This window comes from Laetiporus sulphureus (assembly GCF_001632365.1).
Source record: "Laetiporus sulphureus 93-53 unplaced genomic scaffold LAESUscaffold_4, whole genome shotgun sequence".
NCBI lineage: Eukaryota > Fungi > Basidiomycota > Agaricomycetes > Polyporales > Laetiporaceae > Laetiporus > Laetiporus sulphureus.
In genome coordinates this window covers 594,546-618,821 of record NW_024468513.1, presented here as the reverse complement: position 1 = coordinate 618,821, position 24,276 = coordinate 594,546, and the positions used below count along the sequence as shown (strand labels likewise).

General features: G+C 51.9%; 10 protein-coding genes across 10 annotated transcripts; 7 read left to right on the top strand and 3 right to left on the bottom strand.

Annotated features, from left to right (window-relative positions):
- Nucleotides 1-30: 30 nt before the first annotated feature.
- On the top strand, nucleotides 31-2,365 carry LAESUDRAFT_351302 (threonine dehydratase I). Its single transcript, XM_040902126.1, has 6 exons — nucleotides 31-419; nucleotides 485-1,072; nucleotides 1,126-1,345; nucleotides 1,400-1,665; nucleotides 1,723-1,818; nucleotides 1,874-2,365. Exons 1-6 carry the CDS (start codon nucleotides 101-103, stop codon nucleotides 2,008-2,010), a joined length of 1,626 nt encoding a protein of 541 aa, XP_040768552.1. The 5' UTR covers nucleotides 31-100; the 3' UTR covers nucleotides 2,011-2,365.
- LAESUDRAFT_721197 (uncharacterized protein) lies at nucleotides 1,956-2,682 on the bottom strand. Its single transcript, XM_040907973.1, has 3 exons — nucleotides 2,666-2,682; nucleotides 2,396-2,605; nucleotides 1,956-2,344 (listed from the first exon to the last, which is right to left on the bottom strand). The coding sequence occupies exon 2, from the start codon at nucleotides 2,603-2,605 to the stop codon at nucleotides 2,408-2,410; it is 198 nt and encodes a 65-aa protein (XP_040768551.1). The 5' UTR covers nucleotides 2,666-2,682; the 3' UTR covers nucleotides 1,956-2,344; nucleotides 2,396-2,407.
- Nucleotides 2,683-3,126: 444 nt separating this feature from the next.
- Nucleotides 3,127-6,086, top strand: LAESUDRAFT_644274 (uncharacterized protein; the record flags this gene model as incomplete). The annotated part of the gene is made up of 10 exons (XM_040903847.1): nucleotides 3,127-3,805; nucleotides 3,868-4,010; nucleotides 4,068-4,325; nucleotides 4,383-4,613; nucleotides 4,671-5,006; nucleotides 5,057-5,299; nucleotides 5,353-5,786; nucleotides 5,843-5,866; nucleotides 5,920-5,993; nucleotides 6,046-6,086. The coding sequence occupies 10 exons, from the start codon at nucleotides 3,127-3,129 to the stop codon at nucleotides 6,084-6,086; spliced, it is 2,463 nt and encodes an 820-aa protein (XP_040768550.1).
- A 1,070-nt stretch (nucleotides 6,087-7,156) lies between these two features.
- Nucleotides 7,157-8,768, top strand: LAESUDRAFT_643763 (phosphatidate cytidylyltransferase; the record flags this gene model as incomplete). Its single annotated transcript, XM_040903807.1, has 6 exons — nucleotides 7,157-7,364; nucleotides 7,422-7,639; nucleotides 7,698-7,879; nucleotides 7,930-8,284; nucleotides 8,341-8,531; nucleotides 8,591-8,768. 6 exons carry the CDS (start codon nucleotides 7,157-7,159, stop codon nucleotides 8,766-8,768), a joined length of 1,332 nt encoding a protein of 443 aa, XP_040768549.1.
- Nucleotides 8,769-9,080: 312 nt separating this feature from the next.
- Nucleotides 9,081-10,215, bottom strand: LAESUDRAFT_809704 (40S ribosomal protein S23; the record flags this gene model as incomplete). The annotated part of the gene is made up of 5 exons (XM_040914158.1): nucleotides 9,081-9,496; nucleotides 9,555-9,710; nucleotides 9,815-10,006; nucleotides 10,084-10,148; nucleotides 10,209-10,215. 5 exons carry the CDS (start codon nucleotides 10,213-10,215, stop codon nucleotides 9,479-9,481), a joined length of 438 nt encoding a protein of 145 aa, XP_040768548.1. The 3' UTR covers nucleotides 9,081-9,478.
- A 1,674-nt stretch (nucleotides 10,216-11,889) lies between these two features.
- Nucleotides 11,890-13,423, top strand: LAESUDRAFT_755472 (homoserine acetyltransferase; the record flags this gene model as incomplete). The annotated part of the gene is made up of 11 exons (XM_040912026.1): nucleotides 11,890-12,034; nucleotides 12,086-12,129; nucleotides 12,187-12,243; nucleotides 12,296-12,316; nucleotides 12,365-12,417; nucleotides 12,487-12,571; nucleotides 12,626-12,666; nucleotides 12,724-12,771; nucleotides 12,825-12,954; nucleotides 13,023-13,265; nucleotides 13,331-13,423. 11 exons carry the CDS (start codon nucleotides 11,890-11,892, stop codon nucleotides 13,421-13,423), a joined length of 960 nt encoding a protein of 319 aa, XP_040768547.1.
- A 222-nt stretch (nucleotides 13,424-13,645) lies between these two features.
- On the top strand, nucleotides 13,646-16,110 carry LAESUDRAFT_351114 (homoserine acetyltransferase). The gene is made up of 15 exons (XM_040902125.1): nucleotides 13,646-13,697; nucleotides 13,756-13,813; nucleotides 13,868-14,014; nucleotides 14,083-14,377; nucleotides 14,448-14,476; nucleotides 14,533-14,589; nucleotides 14,656-14,676; nucleotides 14,730-14,782; nucleotides 14,839-14,923; nucleotides 14,975-15,015; nucleotides 15,064-15,111; nucleotides 15,163-15,292; nucleotides 15,359-15,604; nucleotides 15,659-15,743; nucleotides 15,795-16,110. Exons 4-15 carry the CDS (start codon nucleotides 14,119-14,121, stop codon nucleotides 15,866-15,868), a joined length of 1,128 nt encoding a protein of 375 aa, XP_040768546.1. The 5' UTR covers nucleotides 13,646-13,697; nucleotides 13,756-13,813; nucleotides 13,868-14,014; nucleotides 14,083-14,118; the 3' UTR covers nucleotides 15,869-16,110.
- Nucleotides 16,111-16,177: 67 nt separating this feature from the next.
- LAESUDRAFT_711253 (thioredoxin-like protein) lies at nucleotides 16,178-17,013 on the bottom strand (the record flags this gene model as incomplete). The annotated part of the gene is made up of 3 exons (XM_040906819.1): nucleotides 16,178-16,306; nucleotides 16,368-16,521; nucleotides 16,577-17,013. The coding sequence occupies 3 exons, from the start codon at nucleotides 17,011-17,013 to the stop codon at nucleotides 16,178-16,180; spliced, it is 720 nt and encodes a 239-aa protein (XP_040768545.1).
- A 1,319-nt stretch (nucleotides 17,014-18,332) lies between these two features.
- On the top strand, nucleotides 18,333-19,346 carry LAESUDRAFT_350798 (uncharacterized protein). The gene is made up of 2 exons (XM_040902124.1): nucleotides 18,333-18,968; nucleotides 19,030-19,346. The coding sequence occupies exons 1-2, from the start codon at nucleotides 18,431-18,433 to the stop codon at nucleotides 19,056-19,058; spliced, it is 567 nt and encodes a 188-aa protein (XP_040768544.1). The 5' UTR covers nucleotides 18,333-18,430; the 3' UTR covers nucleotides 19,059-19,346.
- Nucleotides 19,347-20,001: 655 nt separating this feature from the next.
- Nucleotides 20,002-24,152, top strand: LAESUDRAFT_788728 (uncharacterized protein; the record flags this gene model as incomplete). The annotated part of the gene is made up of 6 exons (XM_040913909.1): nucleotides 20,002-20,245; nucleotides 20,541-20,835; nucleotides 21,223-21,428; nucleotides 21,592-21,678; nucleotides 21,918-22,185; nucleotides 22,264-24,152. The coding sequence occupies 6 exons, from the start codon at nucleotides 20,002-20,004 to the stop codon at nucleotides 23,891-23,893; spliced, it is 2,730 nt and encodes a 909-aa protein (XP_040768543.1). The 3' UTR covers nucleotides 23,894-24,152.
- Nucleotides 24,153-24,276: the final 124 nt, after the last annotated feature.

Below are 24,276 nucleotides of genomic sequence, written 5' to 3'. Positions count from 1 at the left end.
TGGCGCCCATCAGTGAGTCATTTTGATTTTCAGCCAAATTTCCACCAACTGCACACTGATCATCGACGTGCGGCATTACTCTCTGCAGTAATTGACAGTCATGTCTGCTGCGGCCACTCTCGAATACGCCTCAAACGCCCCCCAACCGATTGCCTACGCTAGATTGTCTGCACACCATCTGCTGCCTTCTGGTACGCCGGACTATCTGAGGCTCATCTTGACCTCCAAAGTCTACGAGATCCTGAAGGAGACGCCGCTCGTATTCTGCCCTAACTTGAGTGCGCGATATGGAAATCAAATATATCTCAAACGCGAAGATCTCCAGGAGGTGTTCAGCTTCAAGATCAGGGGCGCATACAACTTCATGGCGAGCTTGACAGAGGAGGAACGCTGGAAAGGTGTCGTCACTTGCAGTGCGGGTTAGTGTGCGTAGTTTTCGGGCTTGGTTCGGTCTGCAATTGAGGGCTCGAATGATATGGTGCAGGGAACCATGCACAGGGTGTCGCTCTCTCAGGTTCAAGACTGGGTATCCCGTGCACTATTGTCATGCCCAAAGGCACACCATCTATCAAGGTGCGCAACGTGTCGCGCCTTGGCGCAAAAGTCGTACTGTACGGTCAAGACTTCGACGAAGCAAAAGCGGAATGCGCCCGCCTAGCGGCTAGTCACGGGCTCATCTTTGTCCCTCCGTATGATGACCCGCTAGTTGTAGCAGGTCAAGGGACCATTGGCATGGAGATTCTCAAGCAAATACCGGACGCTGAAAGTCTGGACGGTGTTTTCGCCGCTGTCGGTGGCGGTGGGCTCGTGGCTGGAATCTGTGAATACATCAAAAGGATAGGTGCCCCGAAAACAAAAGTTATCGGGGCCGAGACCCACGATGGAGACGCGATGGATCGCAGTCTCAAGAAAGGAGAGCGAGTTACGTTAGACGAAGTCGGACCGTTCAGCGATGGAACGGCCGTGAAGATCGTCGGCGCTGAGCCGTTCAGAATCTGCAAAGAGTTGCTGGATGGTGTGGTCAAGGTGGACAATGACGAGCTCTGCGCGGCCATCAAGGATGTCTTCGAAGGTACGCAGGTCCGGCATATGAACAAGCTCAACAGGCTGATACATCTATATCAGAGACACGTTCTATTACAGAGCCCGCTGGGGCCTTAGCTCTGGCAGGACTAAAGAGATACATTACAGATAATCAGCTCATTGGCGCACAGAAAAAGTTCGTGGCGGTGGTGAGCGGCGCAAACATGAATTTTGACCGCTTGCGATTCGTTGCCGAGCGCGCAGAGCTTGGCGAAGGCCGAGAGGCTCTTCTCAGCGTCGAGATACCAGAGAAGCCCGGGAGGTATGTGCATTGCCGGTTCTCATCCGCCCTACTTGAATAACCTGTGCCTCTTAGCTTCATCAAGCTACACAGTGTGATCCATCCACGCGCCACGACTGAATTCATCTATCGGTACAGCAACCCGCAGCGCGCTCAGATATTTTTATCCTTCAAGCTTGAGACTAAGTCTCGCGCAAGCGAGGTTGCGGACGTTCTCGCCGCACTTGAGCGGCAAGATATGAAAGGCTTCGACATTAGCGACGACGAAATGGCCAAGACACATGCCCGATACATGATCGGTGGTTGTCAGAACGTGCCTAATGAGCGGCTTTTCAGGTTCGGTAAGCTGAATTCCCGGTTCCTGAGACGCGCAAGGGCTCATAGAGTGACATTTGAAGAGTTCCCTGAAAGACCTGGAGCACTTCGAAAGTTCTTGCTCGGTCTTCATTCTGGATGGAACATTTCGTTGTTCCACTATCGGAACCATGGTGCAGGTGAGTGATGGGGAAGACGTCGATTCGGCAGCTAGTGATAACTCGGATTGCTTAGACCTTGGGAAGGTGCTTGCAGGAATTCAAGTTCCACCCGAGGAGTCTCACGAGTTTGCTGCCTTTTTGAGTAACCTTGGGTATCCTTACGTCGAGGAAACACAGAACGAGGTCTACAGACGGTATTTGAGGGTTTGAGGGCAGTTGGCACTTCTCGTCATGGTCTCGATCGAGTAGAATCGGCGGCACTACTCAAACAGAGGTCCTGAGGGTCGTTACTGGTTTGGGAGGCAATAGATCTAATGTAGTTGTGTATTCCTGGCTTCTTCGGGAACTGGGCTATGTAACATAGCATGAATGCGTACAGAAGGAGTTATATGAGACGAGAAAACTCGCTTCCCGCCGGGTGTTTCATCGCATTCCGCTGGCGAGAATGCATGAACAGCGGTGCATATGGTTCAAGTGCAGTGGCAAATGGAAGCGACACATCTGATTCTGATGCGTCAAAGCGTATCATGCAACTAGACTCTGGCTACATGTCACGGATTGTCGATGGCATGATTTAGAGAATGACACACCTCGGGGAAGCCGGACTTCAATGAGACTCGGGCTTTGCATTCAGGTAGAGGTTATCCACGAGAACATAGGTAGCAAAGGCCACTGTAGCGATGCCCAAGCCGGGGAACGTGCGGGCGAACATAGCGCGTTTCGCGAAGATCGGGTGTTTCCGCCAGGCCTCCCGCTTTGCCCAGGGGTCTCGGAAAAGAGGGGGAGACGGTGGTGTGTTTGCCATCTGCCAAGGCGCGACCGTCAACGATCCTGAGGTCGAGAATGAAGGGAAATAAAGCCGTACTTGGTCGCCAACTACGTATATCTGGAAATGGCTCGCAGACCACGGCAGCTCGCGCCACAAGATTGACTTTAGGGCAGGCCATCTGTCACTTCAACTTATGGAGCCGATCAGGACAAACACCCCAGATTATTGCTCCTTCTCCCAAGACCCCTTCATCCCTCTAGACTACCCCTGCACTGCGTCTGGACGATCATTCCTGCCTCCCCCATCATGTCTGCCGACGTCGACATGTACTCTGATGACGACAAGCCCATCCGTCTCAAGGCGGGCCCAAGCCATCAGAACGGCCACGTCGTGGCGAATGGCAACGGGCGGGCAGCCCAGGAGTCGTCCATGAGCGAGGACGACGACCAGCCACTCGTAAGTTTTTTGTTCAGAATTGTTACCAAAAATGCATGGCTAAGGCGCGTGATGTGCTGGCTTGATTGCAGTCACAAGTCTCGCGCGTGAAGTCTGAGTCCATGACACCTGTGCGCGCTGTGAAGCGCAAGAAGCTCCCGTCTGACACCAGCTCTAGTGAAGAGGATAAGCCGCTATCGTCTTCGCCTGCGAAGCCTCGTCGCCGGGCGCGTACAAATGGCGCGCGCGCTATCAACGGGAAGAAGAAGTCTGTTGAGACCGACGACGATGACGATGACGCGCCGATTACGAAGAGCAAGCGCGCTACGACTACTTATGGCAAAGCTGCCAGCAAGCCGGCCAAAAAGAAAGTCAAGCAGGAAGAAGATGCGGATTACCCTCCCGGCTCGGAATCCGACAAAAACCCTATTACCAAGAAAGCTCCTCGTAGAGTCAAACGCAAGCTCAAGTCGGACGGTGATGACAATGGGGAGAGCTCGTCCGACGACGAGAAGCCAATCACCAAGGCGAAGAAAGCCCCGACGAAGCGGGTCCGGAAAGAGAAGGCAAGTTCGGCAGCATCTACTCGCAAGCCGAATGGCAAGGTGAAGAGTGAAGAGCCAGAGCCGTCTCCGAAAAGGGGGAAGAAAAAGAAAGAGGGGGAAGAGGACGTCTTCCGGTGGTGGGAGCAGGATCCGAACGGGGACGGTACTGTGAAATGGCAGACCTTAGAGCACAACGGCGTCTACTTCCCTCCTCCTTATGAACCTTTGCCTCGTCATGTAAAAATGAGGTACAACGGTACGTCTTATATTGTGCTATAGCATAAGTGTGGCATAGTCTAACACCTGCCGATATATAAGGCAAAACGCTCGACCTTCCCCTTGAGTCGGAAGAGGTTGCGGGGTTCTACGCAGCAATGCTGGAGACGGAGCATGCAAAGGACGCAACCTTCAACAAGAACTTCTTCAGTGATTGGATCAAGGTGTTGAAGAAGCACCCTCCTGTACGTATGCTCCTATCCAAGTTGCCTCGCTTGGCCCTTACATTCGACTATTTGCAGCGTGACGGAACTAAGGTCACCGAGTTCAATCTGTGTGACTTCCGCCCGATGTATGAGTTCTTCGAAGAGGAGAAAGCAAGGAAGAAGTCAATGACTGCTGCTGAGAAAAAAGAGGCGAAGGCAACTAAAGACGCTCTCGAGGCACCGTATACGCACTGCGTCCTTGATGCACGTAAGGAGAAGGTGGGCAACTTTCGAGTGGAACCACCCGGCCTCTTCAGAGGTCGTGGTGACCACCCGAAGAAGGGTGCGCTGAAGGTAGTATGCTACATCGGATGTATGCGGCGGTTGTTGATATATGTGGATGTCATGCAGCTGCGCGTGCGACCTGAAGATATCACGATTAACATCGGCGAGGGCGTTCCCATTCCTAAGCCCAATGTCCCGGGCCAGTGGAAGGAGGTGATGCACGACAACACGGTCACCTGGCTGGCAACGTGGACTGAGAATGTCAACGGCAACCATAAGTACGTCTTCTTGGCAGCAGGCAGCTCTATCAAGGGCCAGAGCGATATGCAGAAGTTCGAGAAGGCGCGAGAGCTGAAGGTTGGTAGTGAATTGCTCCTTATATGCATGCGGATGGCTTAACTGACCCCTCCGCAGCAATTTGTCGATCGTATACGGCAAGATTACAACGTCGATCTGAAGAGCAAGGTCATGGCCGATCGACAAAGAGCGACTGCGATGTACTTCATCGATCGCCTCGCTCTTCGAGCTGGAAACGAGAAGGGTGAGGATGAGGCGGATACCGTTGGTTGTTGCTCTCTCCGGTGCGAGCACGTCACACTGCTGCCACCGAACCAGCTCGTCTTCGACTTCCTGGGTAAGGACTCCATCCGCTACTACAACCAAGTCACCGTCGAGGACCAAGTATTCAAGAACATACGAATCTTCAAGGATGGCAAGGACGACAATGATGGGTTGTTCGATCGCGTTAACGTAAGTGCCCACCGGTCTGCACCTGACAGAGGAACTTAGCGCAAGGGCAGACAAGCAGCTTGAATAAGCATTTGGCCTCATATATGAAGGGCCTGACTGCGAAGGTCTTCCGAACATACAATGCCTCGATCACGTTCCAGCAACAGTTGGACCAGGGAATCTCGGATAAAAAGACAGTCCAGGAGAAGCTCAATGCATACAACCATGCGAACCGCATGGTGGCTATTCTCTGCAATCATCAAAGGGCTGTCCCGAAGACGCACGAGCAATCAATGGGCAAGATGAAGGATAAGGTTTGTCGTACATATCGGCACGAAGACTGCGAGCTAATTGGACATCGGAACAGTTGCGTGGCATGAAGTACGAACGCATGAAGTTGCGGCACGCTATGTTCGCCATCGACTCCAAGTACAAGAAGAAGGCGAAGTATGCGCAAGACGAGTCTGACCTCGATGACGATGCGATCGCCGAGCATGAGGAGCAGGCAAAGGCGAAGGAACTAGAGCGCGTCGAAAAGAAGTTCGCGAAAGACAATGAGAAGCTCGTCGAAGAGGGTAAGCAGCCACAAGATGAGTCTGTCCTGAAGACGAAGCGCAAAGAGGTTGAGGATGAGTTCAAGATACTGAAGAAAGAGCGTGGGACCGGGAAGGCTGTGTTGAAGAGGGACCGGCCTTTAGAGAAGATAGAAGAGGCTATAGAGAAGCTAGATGAGAAGGTAAAGACGTTCAAGCTGCAGATGGAGGATCGGGAAGCCGGTAAGGAAGTTGCGTTAGGCACGAGGTAGGGCGATTGCTTGTTGCGTGATGAAACTGCTTTACTGATTATGACATCAACAGTAAGATCAACTACCTAGATCCGAGGTGAGTTCGCCGCTGAGATGCATATCGTCTTCTACAAATTCCGTTCTCGATAGAATCACGGCCGCATGGTGCAAAACGCACGGCGTTCCCATAGAGAAGATCTTCTCTAAGACTCTCCTGACGAAATGTGCGTTTCAACTTCGGTTGATCTACCAGCTTCTTACTGACTTGGAATGCAGTCCCCTGGGCTATGGAAGTTGAATCGGACTGGAAGTTCTAAACACTGCTCGCATCGTTGCATGGATCCCGCAATATTAGCCTTCGACACATTTTATTCGAGATATCCTCGTGGACTCGTCATTCCATCGTTCTATCCCATTGCACCCGTAGTCGCATCGCTTCTCGCAATTGCGTATTATTCGTACAGGGTCGATTGTACTTGTTATCACCTTACTTATTGGCTTTGCTGCTCCTGTGCTCTGGGGGCTCTGGTGGCCTTTCAATAGACTATACTGTATTCATGTCATGGGGAGTGGCATGAGTGCACGCATCATTCAAGTAGCTGTTGTGTTCTCAGTTGATCAATGTGTTAACGCGAGCTTTAAGCAAAATGGACAGCGTATTCACGTGGATTTAGTACTCCACGTACATGGTCACTGACTCCACGTTATCCCCGCCGCGTGTCAACACTGATGTGCTCGGCTCTAGCAAGGCTCTCTGTCTCTTGCCATTCATCACTATCGTGACCAGGCTGTATTGCCCTGCTCTCGTCAGCCATGAGCGTGAAGTCGCAGACAAGTCGCCCTTCATGGGTCTCCAGAACCGCCTTCGACGCGCTGGGAGTCGAATCAGGGGAGGAAAGCGGGGAGGAAGCACGCGAGGAGTCTCCCCCGGCGTCGCCGCCGGAGAGGTATGGATTTCGCGCGCAGTTCAGTTTCCTTCGCTGATATTGGCCCTCGCAGCGGAGAAGAATCCGCTTCAAAACCGTCTAAGTCTGCGTTGAAGAAAGCGAAAGCTGCAGCGCGCTACGAACGGCAGCAACAGCGCAAGGCGGCAGCGCGCGCCTCCCGCCTGCAGGCAGCAAGCTCAACATCGGCGCCCAGTGGGGAACCATCGCTAGCAAAGTCTTTAACATCTGATGCTCTTTCGTCCTCGAATGAGTCAACCGAGGAGCAGGCAAAGCCTTCAGTGCCGCCCTCGAGGGCAAATGTTTCCTCAGAAGAGGGCCCCCTCGGTATCCCTGTGGAATACTTGCACAAGCACATCCCATCAAAAGCAGCACTGCCACAGTCGCAACAGGAAAAGCCTGGTGTGTCCGTGACGTCCGCGTCTGCAACAGCCCCGCTCTCCATGCCCAACGGCAAGACACAAGCACTGAGATACGCTTCCAACGAGAAGCCGCCATTATCGGCCCGTGCGAATCGTCATACTGCGAACGGTGACGCGGGAGATGCATTGGAAAAACAAGTTCGCGCAGAAGACAAAGAGAAGGTGAAGAAATGGCGAAGTTTCCTGACGAGGACGTTGTGGACATTCATCATGATCGGTGGATTCATTGGTGAGTGATCCTGATGTCATGACATGCATGCTGGCACTGAGAGAACCAATTCCTTAGGATTACTGCTCATGGGTCATGCATATATGATTGTCCTCGTCATGCTATGCCAGACGTTGGTGTACCGCGAGGTCACAGCACTGTTCTCGCTGAAGAAGAAGGGTTCAGATGATGCAGAAGCGAGCGGTCGTGACCCGTGGAGCAAGACTTTGAACTGGTACTTCTTTGCCATTACCAACTACTTCCTGTATGGCGAGAGCATCATATACTACTTCAAAGTGAGCCTGATCCTCCGTCTTCTCTTGCAATCTCGCCCACTGACGAGATTTCCCCTAGCATGTCGTGTTCGCGGATGCGCAGCTCACCCTCTTCGCGACAAATCACCGAATGATTAGCTTCTGCCTGTACACCATCGGTTTCGTAGGATTTGTCCTATCTCTCAAGCGAGGATATCTCAAGCAGCAGTTCGGCTTGTTCTGCTGGGTACATATGACGTTGATGTTCATCGTGGTGTCAAGGTATGCGCTAATTGTTCACCTTCATGGAAGACGGGCTAAGAGGGCGACAGTCACTTCATCGTGAACAACATCCTTGAAGGAATGATCTGGTTCTGGGTTCCTGCATCGCTCGTGATCTGCAATGATGTCTTCGCCTATATCTGGGGCATCACATACGGACGGACCCCTTTGATCAAGCTCTCGCCGAAGAAGACGGTTGAAGGCTTCGTGGGTGCCTTTTTCAGCACGCTTGTCTTCGGCGTCCTCTGGGGAACGTACTTTATGCGTTTCGACTACATGATCTGCCCCGTTCAGGACCTGGGTGTCAGTGCTTGGAGTGATACCGCGCACTGCAAGCCGAACCCGATCTTCGTCTGGAGAGAGTGGGAAATACCGTCGCCAGCGAGGGCTCTCTTGACAACCACTGTACGTTCCTTGCATCTCCTGGTAAACGGACTCCAGCTAATGTCATCCTGGAACAGACTGGTTACGAATTTACGACAATTCCGTATGCACCGTATCAGTTCCACCTGCTCGTGCTGTCTTGCTTCGCTTCTCTGGTCGCACCGTTTGGAGGATTCTTCGCATCAGGCTTCAAACGTGCATTCAACATCAAGGACTTCGGCCACAGCATCCCAGGACATGGCGGGATGACAGACCGCATGGATTGCCAGTATGCGCTCTTCCCGATTTCAGACGTTGTAGCTCCGTCCGTGCTGACATGAGCCGCAGGTTCCTTATGGGCGTCTTCACCTACGTGTATTACAGCAGCCTCATCCGGGATCACCACGTTTCTGTCGGCTCACTCCTCCAGATGATCGTAAGCGGGTTGACACCGCGCGAGCAGCTCGAGCTCATGGGGGACCTAAAGCGGTACCTCGAGGGACAGGGCATCGCTGTGAATATCTGACCCTGGCATGTTGCTCTGTTACCTGATCTTCCCGTCGATCTGGCAATCCATTGGAGGCCTCATGTCGTCAATCGCAACCACTGGTTGGACGAGTCGATTACCGTCAGACTGCGGTTCCTTACCCGTGATATAGTAGCAGGCAATGCCTGTCAGCTCTCGAACTATGATACTCTTACTTAGTTACACTAAGATGGCTCCGTCCATTGGATCGTCGTAAACCTCAATGGACTTCCGAAGGCTATGCTTATCTCTTTCACACTGCATCGTGAGCTTATCGGCCCAGCATGTTGGCCGTTTCATGAAGGATCATGTCTTTCGGTACCAGTAGGATTGACGAAGCCAGAAGGTCGCGAATCTTCCAGTTCCTATTGGTTAATCCCGACAACATAGGACACTACTGTTTGCACTACGGTACGACATGCCGGAAAAGCATGCAGGACCTGCGTTTGCCTGGACTCTTCACACAGTCGATTGAACTATGGAAGACAGTGGTGTGAAGCACCGTGCAATGGCCAGAAGTCCTTGCAGCGCATTTGGGCCATGGAGAAAGGCATCCCACTGCAAGTACTAACCGCTTTTTGGCTTGGCATATGGTTCATTAGCAGGGGCATAGCGTCGCATAGATAGTACAAGTGCATGTGATACCAATGAGAGCGGAGGCGGACATGAGCGATTGTATCGACAAGAGGAAGTCCAAGGAAGTGGAGTGCTCATGACCTGGGCTTTTCCTGCAACGCGAACATGTCAGGAACTGTCGGATCAAATGGCTGTAACCATGAAACAAACCTTCTTCTCCTTCCAGAGCGCAAGCAGACCAACACCAGAGACCTTGACGACCTTGAATCGGACACCCGGAATATCACCCTTGGCCTTACCCCGGCGACCGAAACCAGAAATCAGGACCTCATCGTTGTCGTCGACGAAGTTCAAGCAACCATCATTCTGCAACCACCATTAGCAGCCGTCGTACATGGCGCCGTGAAGCGTCTCGAACGCGTTGAAAGCGAACGGGCCGCCCAACGGCGATCGGGTATGGAGATACGCACCGGCACGAACGCAGTCACCTTCTTTCCATTCTTGATCAACTGGACACGGACACACTTCCGGATAGCCGAGTTGGGCTGTTTGGCCTCAACCCCAATCTTTTCCAGGACGATGCCCTTTGCGTGCGACGACCCTCCTGTGGGGGAGGTCTTATAGATGTTGCCCAGGGCACGCTTTTTGTACGCCTTGTCTGCCTATAAGCGCATATTTCGGAAAACCAAAATATCCAGTTAGATTTGCGCATTAACGGCGGAGAGCAAGGTGGACGGACCCAGCGATTCTCGCGGCGGTCGTTGCGCAGCTTGCGCGCGGCTTGCAATCCGCGGGGTTTGTTGGCTGGTAGAGGACGTCAGAAAAACAAGAAAAACAGTGGAACAAGCAGCAAGCGCGACGTACAGCCCATTCTTGAAGATGCTGGTCGTCGGCGGGGGAGGGATAACGAGAGCAGTCGGAGCTCGAAACCTGAGATCAGAACTGTAACAGTACCTCCCGAATCCCATCACGTGCCTCAACGCGCTGTTTGGCGCCTCCCATTCTTCTCAGCGCGTAAGCGCGTATCTATTGGCGCCGACCGATTGACTGCGACGAACTTTGCGTAAGTTCCGGTCCTGTGATTGTCTGATATGTTTCCCTGCCGCTGCCATAGCTTGAGGCTTCACACTCCGCCTGTTAACTCCTTCATGGGAGGACTTGCATAGGCTTGGGTACAGAGAGATACTTGAGTACGACGGGCTTGTTCATCGATCTCACTTCAAGACTCTGTGAAATCCCCACCATCACTTTGGTCATTTCCCGGTTGAGGATGCAGTCTTTATGTCACGATGGCTGGTGCTGGACGTATGGATCAGGAATCTATGCATATTCCTTCCCTTGTAAGCTTGACCGCCTGTGAGGTTAACATTGATATCAAATTGCAAGCAGATAAACGGTCTATCTAATAGACTCGTCGCCGCTGCTTTCATTAAAGATCTTAGCAGAGCGGAAATCGCATCATATATCCGGTTTGCACAACGTTTTCTCTGTCGTTTGTACTCCTGCCTATGTGAAAGCTTCAAAAGCGACCGTTGCTTCTTTCGCTGATACGCATAACAAGGCGGAACTTAATTTCGCCGTGGCTGCATATAGCCGGGTCTTCCTGCACATCTTCACGGACTATACGTGAGCCTTTCTTGAATTGGAGGCAGGTACCTGTGTTGGCGTACGAATCCTTCAGCATCCTCACGATCTCACAGTGGTTGCAAAGAATGGGTGTCGTTTCCTCAGTGACATGCGAATGACTTTCTGGCCCTCATGCACATGTCGCACCAGGGATATGGATGGCGGTCTTGCGGACCTTATCCTCGAGGGCTTGATCGTGCCTTACGAGGCAGATATCTTGTTCCCGGTGAGTCCAAGAGATTGCATCACCTCACCAGCGCAATGCACATCACAGACAAAACACTCTGAAGAGAAAATAAAGATAATCGCTTCCACCCGTGGCAGTGTCAAGCCTGCCATGGGAGATTCATTCTCGCCATACATGAGTGAGTGTAGACGGGCCTTTCTCGAGTTGGCGCCTCATCACCTTCTGCCACTTTTGGGGTTTCTACCCTGCAGAGGAGATATTAATTTGGAAGAAAATCCGCAAATCATCTACCTAGCTTACGACAGGCCTGTCAGGATCGAACTACTGCGACCCCATGCTGGTTGACTGCTCTTGACGGATTACTACTTGAGATTGTCCTACCGTGAGTTCTCGGCTGCCTGCAGTGTAGTCTGGTATGCTGTGTAGAGTTCAACATACTCTGCAGTGATTAATGGGGCAAGCTAGTGAGAACCGAACGGGTCTCGGTCATGGGACACAAGACGTGCCTTCGGTGCCTCTACGTGAGTCATTGAGAGCTGCGAACGCGTACGTGATGTGGTCGCCTGACTATCGCGACCACATTTTCTGATTATCCGAAGTTTATGGCGGATCGACTTGATGCTTCTATTCGGCCTCTATATGTCTCGAACTGTCGCTGATATGGGAAGACTCGCATGCTCATATAAGTGAAGGGCCTGCTCACCGGTCAACCTCACAACTGCATCTCTCAGGATGTCTGAGGTTCTCTACTATCACCACGGACGCTTCCAACTTGCGGGAGGGGTCCTTCCCAATGCAATTACTGCGTATCGGACCTATGGTAATCCGAAGAACCCTTGCATACTCTTTCCCACCTGCTATGGTGGGAGACTTGACAGTATGTTCAAGTGGCTCTCAAGCGACAGCGCTCACAGCTTGCGGACAACAGATAGGGGTTTAATGGGTCAGGATTATATGATTGGCGAGGACAAGGTCAATAATAGAGTCACTTGTCCCGCGGTTGCCTGACATTACTGACAAAGCTGATAGGTTTTGAATCCATCAAAGTACTACATAGTCACTGTCGCCTTGTTTTCCAACGGGGAGGTATTATTGTCATAAATGTGAATGTACATGGGATATTCAAATAATTTTACAGTCTTCATCTCCATCCAATACAGTAAATATCGGCGCTTTCGTCTGCAAGTCCTAACTGACCATACATCAGCCTGCCCCTTATAACGGGCCACACTTTCCGCACGTCTCCTACGAAGACAACATGTGAGTGACTTGATTATCTCGTGCAACGCAGCTGATCATAATGATACATATCGTTTCAAACCATCACAGTCGAGCACAGCATGCATTATTGACTAAAGGGCTGGGCATCGAGAAGCTCTTCTGCGTGATCGGAGTATCCATGGGTGGACAGCAGGTGAGCCGATGCTAGGATGTGCCAGCAATTCCCTAAGTTTCGTGTCGAGAATAGGCGTATCATTGGGCAGCAATGTATCCGGATTTTGTTGAAAGGTGAGGACAAGATCAGTCCTCTGGAAAGCGACGCGCTTCTGACCATCGGTCTTACAGATTCGTTGCTATTTGTTCCGCTGCTCGCACGAACGACCTCAGCAGAGCGTATGATGAAAGGCTCATCCGGCTACCGCCACTTATTCATTCGCCCCTTTTAGTTTCCAGGAAGGTTTCAAGGCGGCCTTTGTATGTTCTAAAGACTTCGACAACGGATACTACAAAACCCGGCCTGAGATCGCTATGCATGCATTCAGTCGGGCCATCGGTCCGTGGATATATTCGCAGGCTGTATGTCGTGTTCCATACGAATGAAATGTTATTTCAGCATTCCACACAGCTAATCGGAATTTCTTCAGTGGTTTGCGCAAAAAGGATACCTACATGATGGCATGGTCTCCTCAATGGAAAACTTCATGTGCGGCGCATGGGATGCCGGCTTCCTTCCTTGGGACGCGAACGATCTCCTTGTCCTTATGCGTACGTGGGGGCAGGGGGATATCTCCTTGGTCAATGGCGGGAACGGTGACTTGGCGCAATGTCTTGCAAATGTCAAAGCAAAGGGCTTGATAATGCCCTGTAAAACGGACCTCTTCTTCCCGGTTGGTCCACGCAATGTTCTATCTCGAGACTCCCAGTCGAATGCTGACTCATTGATGGCCATCAGCCAGAAGAGAACATCAAAGAGGTCGCGAGTATGCGGGGCAATGGCAGGCTGGCTTTGATTGACTCGATATGGGGGCACATGAGTGAGCTTTAATCAGCTGGTGCTGGAAAGCTGATTAGTCATTGACTTCGCGAGGTTGTGGATGTTTTGATCCTGCCGACGAGGCTTTCGTTAAATGCGAAGTCAATAAGTTCTTGAACGAGGCTTAGGGTTCCCGATTGGCCAGTTCCATTTTCTATTGACGGATTATTTGTTTCGTGAGGCGTATGTGCAGAATTGCCGTCCGCGAGTATTGGCTGCTCGTATCAAAGCTGTAGGTGTGATGTATAGATTCTTGTTCCATCAAAAAGCGCGCCCGAGCGAGTTGGTATGCATTGGAGTCCTCGCCATTTCAAGATCTGCAAGTGTTCATGCAGTTCTGTCAGTCAACGACCAATCATGATGATCAAGCAATATCCTGGAGCCAGAGTATGTGATACTATGGTACGAGTCGCACCTCCGTCTGCACTTGTGCTGTCTTTGATGCCAGCAATATTTTGTGGCCAAGCGCGGCGGTGGCATCTTAGGCTAGCGCCTTTCATAACGGACTCACTGCGCCGGGGTCTCCTATTGGGCCACTTCTATAGTCCGAGTCTCTCTGACTCGATCAACCAAAACTAAAACCTCGATGGCGTGATGGTATTCGTAAGCCCGCACTTATTTATTTATCGCTTCCGAAAAGCTTCTTTAACCTTCTTTCTCGTTGCTGACAGATCGACTGTGGTTGCTGACATATCGCCTGTGAGAACATGAGACATAAAATGAACGATCGTGCAAGATTTCCCAGCGCATACTTGCTACCACTGCTATCTTATAACTCAACCCTGTCAAGCCCGGAATTGACAATATTACATACCACCGCCATGTCGAAAGTGCAATACTACCATCATGGACGCTTCCGGGTCGCAGGAGGCGTCCTCCCTAATGCAATCACTGCCTATCGCACTTATGGTGACCCGAAGAACCCTTGTATCGTCTTTCCGACCTGTTATGGAGGGAGACTTGACAGTAGGTCACACCTCCTAGGACGTTACTGTAATTGCGGTTGCAGGACTGAGCATAGATGTCGGGATGCTAGGCCAGGATTACATGATCGGCGAGGATAAGGTGAGCTGAGCAGACAGATGATTTCTCGCTTTTGGAGGCTGAGATAGACGATCAAGGCCCTCGACCCTACGAAATACTATATCGTGACTCTCGCCCTGTTTTCTAATGGGGAGGTAGGTTATCGCAAATACTACGGGATTGGGCTGCAACTGAACATTGAATCATAACGACTCATTTAGTCGTCGTCTCCGTCCAACACCGTACGCTGTTCATATAGTTGGAGGTCGTTCTGGATTGACATAGAACGCTACAGCCTGCTCCTCATAACGGGCCATACTTCCCCAGCGTCTCCTACGAAGACAATATGTGAGCTTATAACTATGCCTTATGGCGAGCGAGCGAACCTGACATTCCTTCTGCAGCCGGGCCCAGCACGCTGTCTTGACCAAGAAACTGGGCATCAACAAGGTGTATTGTGTCATCGGGTTCTCCATGGGGGGACAACAGGTGAAGCGTATTCAATACACTTCGTGTATGGTCACTAAAGGGTGATTACAGGCATTTTACTGGCCGGTCGTCTACCCTGACTATGTAGAGCGGTAAGACCGAGGACTGCATATGGGACAACTCTTTACTCACTGTTGTAGGTACATTGCAATATGTGGCTCTGCTCGCACGAGTGAGCACAACAAGTGGTGGAGTGATCTTCATACGAATGCAAACACATGTTGCTGACCATTGTCAAGCTTCCTGGAAGGACCCAAAGCGGCTCTCGTGGCATCCAAGGACTTCGACAACGGACACTACAAGACACAGCCAGACATCGGCTTGCGCGCCTTCGGTCGAGCATACAGCGCCTGGGCATACGGACAGACCGTGCGTCGTGTGCACTGACCTTCTGAGATCCTCCATCATTCTGACCGGGGTTACGATTTGTAACAGTGGTTTCGCGAGTACGGCTATCTTCATGATGGGAAGTACTCCTCCTTGGAAGACTTTCTACGGGCTGAATGGGAGGGCGGGTTCCTCTCGTGGGATGCAAATGATGTGCTCACCCTGCTGCACACCTGGCAGACAGGCGACGTCTCCCTCGTCAATGCAAGCAGCCAAAGCAGTCTCCCACACTGTTTGTCGAGCATCAAAGCCAAGGGTTTGATCATGCCGTGCAAGACAGATCTGTACTTCCCGGTGAGTGCCATCCGGTCGTATAGAGAGAAAAATCATTCATCAGGAGAGGAACAGCCGGAGGACAGTAGGATCGAATTGTCGCTCTTGCCGCCAGGCAGCGCGAAGCTCGTTGAGATCGACTCCGTTTGGGGTCATATGGGTGAGCCGTGCTACCTCGATTGGCAAGACAGCAGTGCTGATGACGACACAGCGGGTGGTGGAACCAATGCTAGCGATGACGCTTTCATCAAAGCGCAAGTCCAAGAGTTCTTGGGAAAAGCATGAGGACTTTTCCACACTGTACGGCGAGCGTGCGTTGAGGGCGGATATTATTGCACTGTATGAAAAGAGTTCCGGTGTCTGAGTGATCATGCAGACGTTATGGTAGCAAAGTGGTTGATCAAAGTATTTCCGGACACCCAACGTACTGGACAGGAGATGAGTGATGATAAAGACGGGTACTACAGATGCCGAAAAGAGTCATATAACACAGTGGCACAGCTAACGGTCACATTTACCTTGTGAAACCCCAAGCAATGGGTCATGTTCTCTGGACGCAGCGTGACTCGCACGCATATTAAGTCCCAACTTGCCTCAGGCGGGGTTCACCTGCAAGCCAGCGAACGCTCCATTGACCTGCAGCCCTCCTTCTTCAAGAATGCCCTTCAGCTGGTGCTCATCGTGTAACAGATGGATATCATCAGAGCCGCCCAGTGATTTGCCCTAATTCAGGCAAGTACGTCGCTTGTCAGCAATGTGTCAAACTCTATCAGGCACGACTTACATGGAGGAGAACGTTTGGTACAGTGCGTCGACCTGTGAGGCGCGCTAAGATCTTCTGGATGATGGGGCCGTCCGATCTAGTGTTCAATTCAACCACTACCGGTGGAGGGTAGAGCTCATAGTTTTGTAAGAGAGACTTGGCACGCTGCGAGTATCTGAAAAATATCATTATTTCAATTGTCATACCTTCTCTATGAAATCACGACGCACGGGCAGTACGTTTTGCTGAAAACAACCACAGGATTCTCTTCCTGCAGGACCCTCACGTATGCTTCCCAGTTGATCTCTCCATCCGGCGCATACACACTGAGGTCAACGGTCTTCTCGGGATCCACCATCACCCGCCCGACGTCCTTCACGTTGATGTGCCCCTCGTCCTCGTTCAGTCTCCGCTCGGGATACTGAGTGACGAAGTGCAACAAGGCGTCGATCTCGCGCGCGCGCGACTTGCCCCACGTAGCTGCCTTGAGCTTCGCGAGCGCCATCTGGCCGGCGCGAGACGAGGATGGTGAGTAGCCAAGGTCTTTGAGAGACTCCGGGAGCGAGAAGAGTGGTGAGGAGCCGAGGGTGCTTACATAGAACAGGAGGGCTGCAGTGAGCAGCACGATGGACCAGAAGATGCGTCGGCGACGGTATGATGTCGCCATGGCTCGTCAACGTACAGCGAACAAGTCGAAAGGAAGGTTATGAATATGATGCAGTGCGCTTCGCCCGCGAACGCCTGTGCGCCCAAGTTTGTTGCGATCTGTCAGCTTCGGCGACAGCCACGCAAAGTTTGATGGTGATCCTGCAGACGCTCTGTATCTGTGGCTAGCGCCGCCGTCAGAACGTCGAGGTTCAGGGGCTTTTGAATGCACCGGGCACCAAACTGAGAATGCTAGCTGAACGTGAGGATGATGACTGCGGATGGCAGACAGCGAGCACCATGCGCGCTCGACGCGGTCACGAGACCGCTAATTACTCTGTGGCGCGTGCGACCGTGTTTCATACGTCTCATGCTCGTCTCAGAGAATAACGATTTAAGCATACTGTTTTAAAGTAGCAGAGCTCATGTAACCTCTGCTAGCCTATCGCGACTCGCGCTTGTATATATCATCCTGGCACACGTCTGACTCAGTACTGCAACGGACAGATTGAAGCCAGAATTGGATGACGGAACCTGATTGAAAGCTGATATATACTGTACAGTTTGATTCTGTAGAGGACGTAAAAACCGTGCCATAGTCTATTTGGCGGGGATTTCAACCCTTTAACGACATAACTATCCCTTCTCAATATCTAACAGCTTAACAGCGAACGAATAGCCCGGCTGCAGACGTAACCAAAGTGAGCCACGATCACAGTGCCGCATAGATTAACTTTGCAGGTCAATCAAGGAACAGCTTGAAGGAACGCCCCTGACCGAAAAAAACAGCTAGTCTCAGGCTCGTTCCAGCTATCTCGACCATCGAGAGTTCGCACGGCAAATATAGATCGCCTTTTTTCAATGCACGTCAATTGCGCATTGAATTATGCGTTGCGACTGATATCTATGGTCATATCGCGGCATCGTTCGCTGTTGAACAGGCGCGTCAGATCGGTAACCATTGCAGTTCTAGACTTCGGTTAACGAGTCAGCGTCGACTAGTTCGCATATATTGCAGACACCTGATGGTGGCAGCACACTTCCTGAGTCAGTCACTCCGCATCGAGGTGGAGATGGCGTATGTGGCGCACGGCAGCTGTCGGCTTGCGTAGCTTCCGTCAGATGTGCGGTAGGAATGTTTCTGCATTCGTTTAGGCTGCTCAGTTGATGCGATCTTCGGAAATGAACCCGACATGACTTGTCCTCATGCCTTAGTCCCTAATTGGAGTCGTGTCGGATTTATCAATTTGTGCTGCTGTTGACGAGCAGTGTTGGCGATTCTGGGGCAAGGAAAACTGCTCGGTGGAAATCTGCAAATGACCCTCGTCGATAGAAGTTGTTCGCAGTATTTCGCAGTACGGTTCTCTGGATTTCTTTCAGCAGCTGTCATTGTGCGTAAAAGCAGTGGCAGACTATTTCAATTTTGATCGTACATACGCATGGCCCTCGGGGAAGGGCCTGTGCTTGCTCTCGGTAAGCTCGCGTGGCGTAATTGCTCAGTTTCACCATATGGCGCGTTGTCTTGGCCAGGCGGCGGCTGCGTGCCTACGCAGAACAGACAGCTTCCAATAGCTATAATCAAGAGCGCGAGTAGTATGATCAAAGTCGAAACGGTTTCAACTGTCTCTGTGCACACTGCACGAGAACTATGGTGGAGTCATCTAGTCACCACTAGTTTTGTGCGGTGGCAAAGCTGGACGGTTGGAACTAGAGTACGGGGATCTTTTGAATGGCCTGTGCGCATTCTGAGGGACAACGACAGCGAGAACATTGAAGTTTCTTGCTGTCTTGATCATTTTGGCTCGTCTGCACGGGCGCTGAAGAAGCTAGCGTGGAGAAAAATTGCCTGGTTTGAAAAGTGTGGCAAAAATCCGTGGCAGCCCAACTCCGTAACCCCATCGGTGTTGACAATCTGTCGCTTCAGTCATTGGAAGGGAGTGCTGCTACTAGGGAGACAAGTCATCGGTAAAACTGCGGGTAAGTACTCTATGGTTGTTAAACAAAGTGGTGGTGACTAGATGAGCTGTACCTACCATAGTGGCGGGAACAGCCCGGAGGCCGGTATAGTGACGTGACAGGCACGGAATCGCGGCCCGCCTACACGCCTACGCGAGGAATGCCGAGAGATCAGCTTGACCTGAATATGATGATGCCTTGAAGTTGCATGGTTCCTCAAAGTTTTTGCCGCGACAGCATCTTATTTGCTTGGCTCGGAAGCGACGTCTCCGCCCTGTAATGTATCAGTGGCATCAGTGACCGGTCTATGCAACGTGCTAACTCTGACTTAACACAATTTGTAGCCTACTCTTATGCACTGTTCTTAGCTCCTTTCAGCGCTCAAAGATAGAACATGAAACGCGCCTCGATGCACGCTGCTTCCGCAAAAGTCCTAGCTGTGACACCTCTAATCAGCAGCTGATGCTTCAGATATAGACGAGCAAGGATGAGCCGTAGGCGTTTTACCACGAGTCATTGAGACGCGAACCACCTTCACAGCCTTGCGCGGCTAGACAACGGATGATGGGGAAGATAGTCCCATTGATTGTGATACTTCTCCTCGGAGGAGGCAGCGCTCATTTGTGTATGTGTAAGGAAAGGGAATCCATACCACGCACCGGGCTCTCTTGCTTGCGGCAGTATGTCTCAAATCAAGGCTGATAGCCGTGCATCGTTGGAGCGGGTGATGGACGTCGGACACTTGCATTCAACGCGCGCTGGAGGGCGCATCGCGATCACGTGTGGGGTGGTGCTTCCATGGACGGTCGACTCGAATAGCGCAGGCGCTTGGGAGGATCGTTGTGACAACCGCGGGCGATATTCTGATCGGCTCATGGGCAGGCACCGCTCATATACTCGTCCTTGAGTGCTAACCCGGTTCTCTCCCTGGTCTTGGATCCGCCTTTTTCTCTCCTCCTCACCTTCATCGCTGGCCGACTGGCTTGCTGGTCTGGCTGTTCTTCCCATCGCCTTCTAGCCGCGGTCAGCAGATCGCATTCCTCCCTCCATATGCATGGCAGTTCCCGTCTTTTCCGTCACAATAGACGACACTTCTCCGACCATTGCTTATGCGCCGTTCGGTGACTCTTTCGGAAAACCAATCTTGCTCCAGGGCTGGAATCCTTACTTCACAAAGTCGGGCTTCGCTACGGATGCTGGCTCATCATCTTCGGATTCGGGTGTCAGCAACATTGGGGACGGCACCAGCTTGCATCTGACCGCCCACGATGGTGCTGAACTCGCAATAAGCTGGAACGGTAGGCAACTCACACTTTGTCTGTAGTTTCTTTTCTCGATCGGTGACATACGCGCGTCATGCACCTGGCTATCCGACAATTACTGTGTGATTTTCTGGTGTTGCTTCTTTTGGGCGCTACGTAATGACATGATCTTGCCGAGATCCTAGTGTTGAACAAAATTTCATCGCCGTCGCCTTTGATGGTTGACCCTGCATCAGTGGCTTGATGGAAATCAAACATTTTCCCCTCTCGCTCTTACCCATCGCAGTCCATTTTGTCTTCGCATGATATGTTGATTATCTCATCAATTTAGGCACCGCCGTGACCCTTTACGGTACGATCACTGCCAATTCCTCAAGCTCCGTGAGTTACTCTGTCTCGCTGGATGGCAACTCCACCACGAACTACTATTCTTCCATCTCTTCCAATGCGACCGTGGATACGGCATCGGCTGATATTCTCGCTGCGTTTTCGAATTTGTCCGATGGCCTCCATGAGGTCGTCCTGACTGTACATAATCCCGGTATGTCAAATAGTACCGATGAAACCGATTTGGATGCAGTCGTCGCGTTCGACCGTGCTGATGTTTTCCTAGATGAGCTCGAGAGGTTAGTCGTACAATTTCCTTCAGACTTTTTTTTCTTTCGCTGGGAAAACGTGAACATTTGATGTCATCAACCTCGTCGTTCTCGATTGCATCATCACGCTATCTTTCCTACTTTCAATTTCTCTTCTCTTTCCTTCCCGAAGTGCCCCACTGCGGATGTCCTCGTCAGTGGAAGCTCTGAACCTGCAGTCACCGCCTTCCATGCGCACAAGTATGCCCCATGAAGCATTCTTTCGACTTCCGCTTGTGGCTATCATCTTTTTTGTGTTGTAGCGGACAGCTTGACCTTCTGATGGTCGAGCCAGCCTTTCGACTTTGTCACATTTGCATTGTACTCCGTTCACTTCGGATCATCATCAGGACACAACGCTAATCTTTCATGTTACAGCGAGCCCACTGCCACATCCTCATCATCTCTCGTAGCGCCTACGGCCACGGAATCCGTCACAACCTTCGTCCTACCCGACAACTCGATCGCCTTCCGTGGACAGTGGTCCTACGTGTCTGGACTTCTGCCAAATTCCCCCGATGAAGCCTTCCATACCAGCATGAACGTCGGGGATAGCGCGAACATTGTGTTCAACGGTAAGTTTAGTTCTCACCGACACTTTGCTCGCAGCGTTTCGCTTTGACCTGTCGCCTTGGTTTCCAATATGATGCGCCATACTCCGACACATCGGACTTCACGCTGATGTTGCGGCTGAAGCCCAGCGCTTGCCATCCGGGGCTTTCATTCTGCCCACATTTGGCATCTCAGGGTTGGTGTCCCCTGTGAAGCGTCGAAAAAGCGCTGCAAGTTGGCTGTATCTCGTTTCCACTCAAACGCCGCGCGTTTCTTGGCACCGTCTCGCGTAAGGAGGTGTTGGTTGACCTTGATGTCCGGTTCCGCAAGTTGCACCCTCGGCTGCTTGTGCGCCCAGTGATCTCGTAACATTCCGAGCGCGAGGGCTGCACGCGGTGAGCTTCGGGATGCGACACGCAACAGACATCATTCGTGTTGCCTCTAACTTGGGGCCTCTATTGGTGTCACGTCCTCGCAATTAGCCCGCCATAACTGACACCCTTTGTGCATACGTTCCACAGGTACGGCGGTCACGATCACAGGTCTGACGACACCGTCGTCTGGCACGTACAACATAAGTCTTGACGGCCAGCAAGTGGGGAACCTGTCAGCACGCGCATCCTTCACAACTCCATCGCCTACCGTGTTCTTTTACGCTGCTGGGCTCGACCCTGGTGTGATGCATGATCTCATGATTGTGAACGCAGGCGCGTCGGGGAACGGCAGTGGGTCCTACCTCATCTTATTGGCGGGAGGTGTAAATGTGACGATGGTGGGAAACGTTTCTGTGTAAGTTCCGTTCGTGAGCTGCTCAGTGCTTCACTTCGAGCAATACTCATCTGTCTTTTCTGATATCCTCTTTAATAGGTCTACAACAGGCTTTGCCTCGAGCTCCTCCCGCCTTGCCGCCGGGACAATCGCTGCAATTGCAGTTGGAGTGACTCTGGGATTTGTCCTTATGGTGCTTCTCCTCGTCCTCGCGATCTATTGGCACCGACGACGTTGTCGAAATCGTGATCTAGACCATGCCCTTCCATCGCAATCGCGGTCGACATTCTGGAGACGCAAGTTCCGTCTCTGTACAAGACAGCTTGCGCAGTCACATGATCATGAAGTGGTCGCGAAGTGGGCCGAGGAGTACGTGGGCGGGACGGCAGAACAGGGTGTCATTCAGATCGGGAGGCATATTGATGAAAAAGTGGAAGATAATTCTGACGACGAAGGAGGTCCTAGCGGTCGTTATGGTGAGTTGAGGGTGCGGACAAGACATACATCACAAAATTCCGACGGCAGCTTCTCAATAGAGCTCCCGATGCTGTCTTCGACACCTCTAGAGTATCCTCCAGCCTCGTTCCCATCTACTCCTCATCCGATTTCATTACATTCCCATGTTTCGGCTCTGCCTCGCACTTCAAATCTAACGTCTCCGCCGAGCTCTCGACCTCGTGGACCACGCGACATGCACGGCCCCGATAGTGCTCGGGGAATCTTGCTTTCCGACGCCGCTTCACCCACCTTTGAAGGGAACGTGCCTAGTCTACGGGTGGAATTTGCTCACCAGCAAGAGGTGCCGGGACGTCGAACAGAGCGTCACCTGAGTACTGGAGGGATGTCATTCACACAGTCTATCCGGCAGGCTCTTAGTCGCAGCATTGACAGCGGAGACGACGACGGCGTCTCAAGGCCGTCTACCCTACTCTCCTTTTTGGAGTTCTCTTCGTCTGAGTCAGGATCACAGTCTGGCAGTGGCAACCGCTCGAACCGCTTGTCCTCCTCGGACTCTCGGTCGAATTCAAAACGATCGACCCGCAGCTCGCTGAAGTCACGGAGCAACGCAGGCAGCGAGCGCAGTACAAATAGCGCAGTTCCACCCGAGAGACGGATGTCGCTAGGCCTCTCTATGACCGTTGCTGGGGGACCCACCTCGAGCCGGCCGTCGCTCACGCCCGATGTCTCCCTCAAGGCAGTGTCTATACCCCCACCCATCACCATCCCGCCTGACACTCACGCACGAGATCCTAACATGCTGTCCGCTGACGCTGCCGGTATGCTCCCCTCACCGACTGACTCCCTCCCCATGACCGTGTCCGATATTCACTTCAGGCACTCATTGCCCTCGACCACCTCTCACGGGAGCGAATCCCGTCGGACCAGTGCAATCCGTATCAGTGGCTCGCACCGACTACCACATCCACCCTTACCTGGAGCTTCGCCGACCACTCCTTCCTTCCCGTCTTCACCTTCACATGCCCGTCAGGATTCCCAGGCCAGCAGGCCATACATTGTACAAAGGTTGATGGGCATTTCGGATACGACGTCAAGTGCCGGGACAACGCCTATTGGAAGTCCTGCAGCCCCAGCAGCGACGGAATTACGAGCCGGCGACAGTAGGCATGGTGCTACGGGGAGTATCAGCAGGAGTGTTATACACAGCCCATCGACATCGAGCTTCACGCCGCGAAGTCCGTTCGGATTTACTTTTCACAGACAACGGTAATTGTATGGACTAGGAAAAGAGACAGTCGATCTCTACAGCTGTTCGCGATGTCTTCTTACATCTGCATTGTGTATTGTACTGTAATTGTACTACTGACGACTGCTTTGCCATCCATCACATATACACATTCCCTTTTTGCGTGCTAACTTTACATGGAGCCCTCGTACTAGTAGGATTGGATAGCTGATTCTGTGCTAGTTTTCTCGATCTCTTAGATACCAGCTCCTCCGCCTCTGCCCTCTGCTCTTGTTGGGTACCAATGTTTGCCCCATGCTGTGAAATGATTAAAACATAAACCCTCGTCAAATGATAAGTTACGATATTGATATTGCAACGCCGCTAGGGTCCACGCTTCGCATCCAACCGCCGAATCCGATATGAAA

What these genes read in the sequence shown, in the direction of transcription:
- LAESUDRAFT_721197 (XM_040907973.1), bottom strand. Translation starts at nt 2,605, where the DNA reads ATGGCAAACACACCACCGTCTCCCCCTCTTTTCCGAGACCCCTGGGCA.
- LAESUDRAFT_350798 (XM_040902124.1), top strand. Translation starts at nt 18,431, where the DNA reads ATGGCCCTCGGGGAAGGGCCTGTGCTTGCTCTCGGTAAGCTCGCGTGG. An exon ending in AGTCATCGGTAAAACTGCGG is followed by an intron (nt 18,969 to 19,029) that starts GTAAGTACTCTA and finishes TACCTACCATAG; the next exon opens with TGGCGGGAACAGCCCGGAGG.
- LAESUDRAFT_351114 (XM_040902125.1), top strand. Translation starts at nt 14,119, where the DNA reads ATGAGACATAAAATGAACGATCGTGCAAGATTTCCCAGCGCATACTTG. An exon ending in CCCTGTTTTCTAATGGGGAG is followed by an intron (nt 14,590 to 14,655) that starts GTAGGTTATCGC and finishes CGACTCATTTAG; the next exon opens with TCGTCGTCTCCGTCCAACAC. An exon ending in TACCCTGACTATGTAGAGCG is followed by an intron (nt 15,016 to 15,063) that starts GTAAGACCGAGG and finishes TCACTGTTGTAG; the next exon opens with GTACATTGCAATATGTGGCT.
- LAESUDRAFT_351302 (XM_040902126.1), top strand. Translation starts at nt 101, where the DNA reads ATGTCTGCTGCGGCCACTCTCGAATACGCCTCAAACGCCCCCCAACCG. An exon ending in CATCAAGGATGTCTTCGAAG is followed by an intron (nt 1,073 to 1,125) that starts GTACGCAGGTCC and finishes CATCTATATCAG; the next exon opens with AGACACGTTCTATTACAGAG. An exon ending in TGAGCGGCTTTTCAGGTTCG is followed by an intron (nt 1,666 to 1,722) that starts GTAAGCTGAATT and finishes TGACATTTGAAG; the next exon opens with AGTTCCCTGAAAGACCTGGA.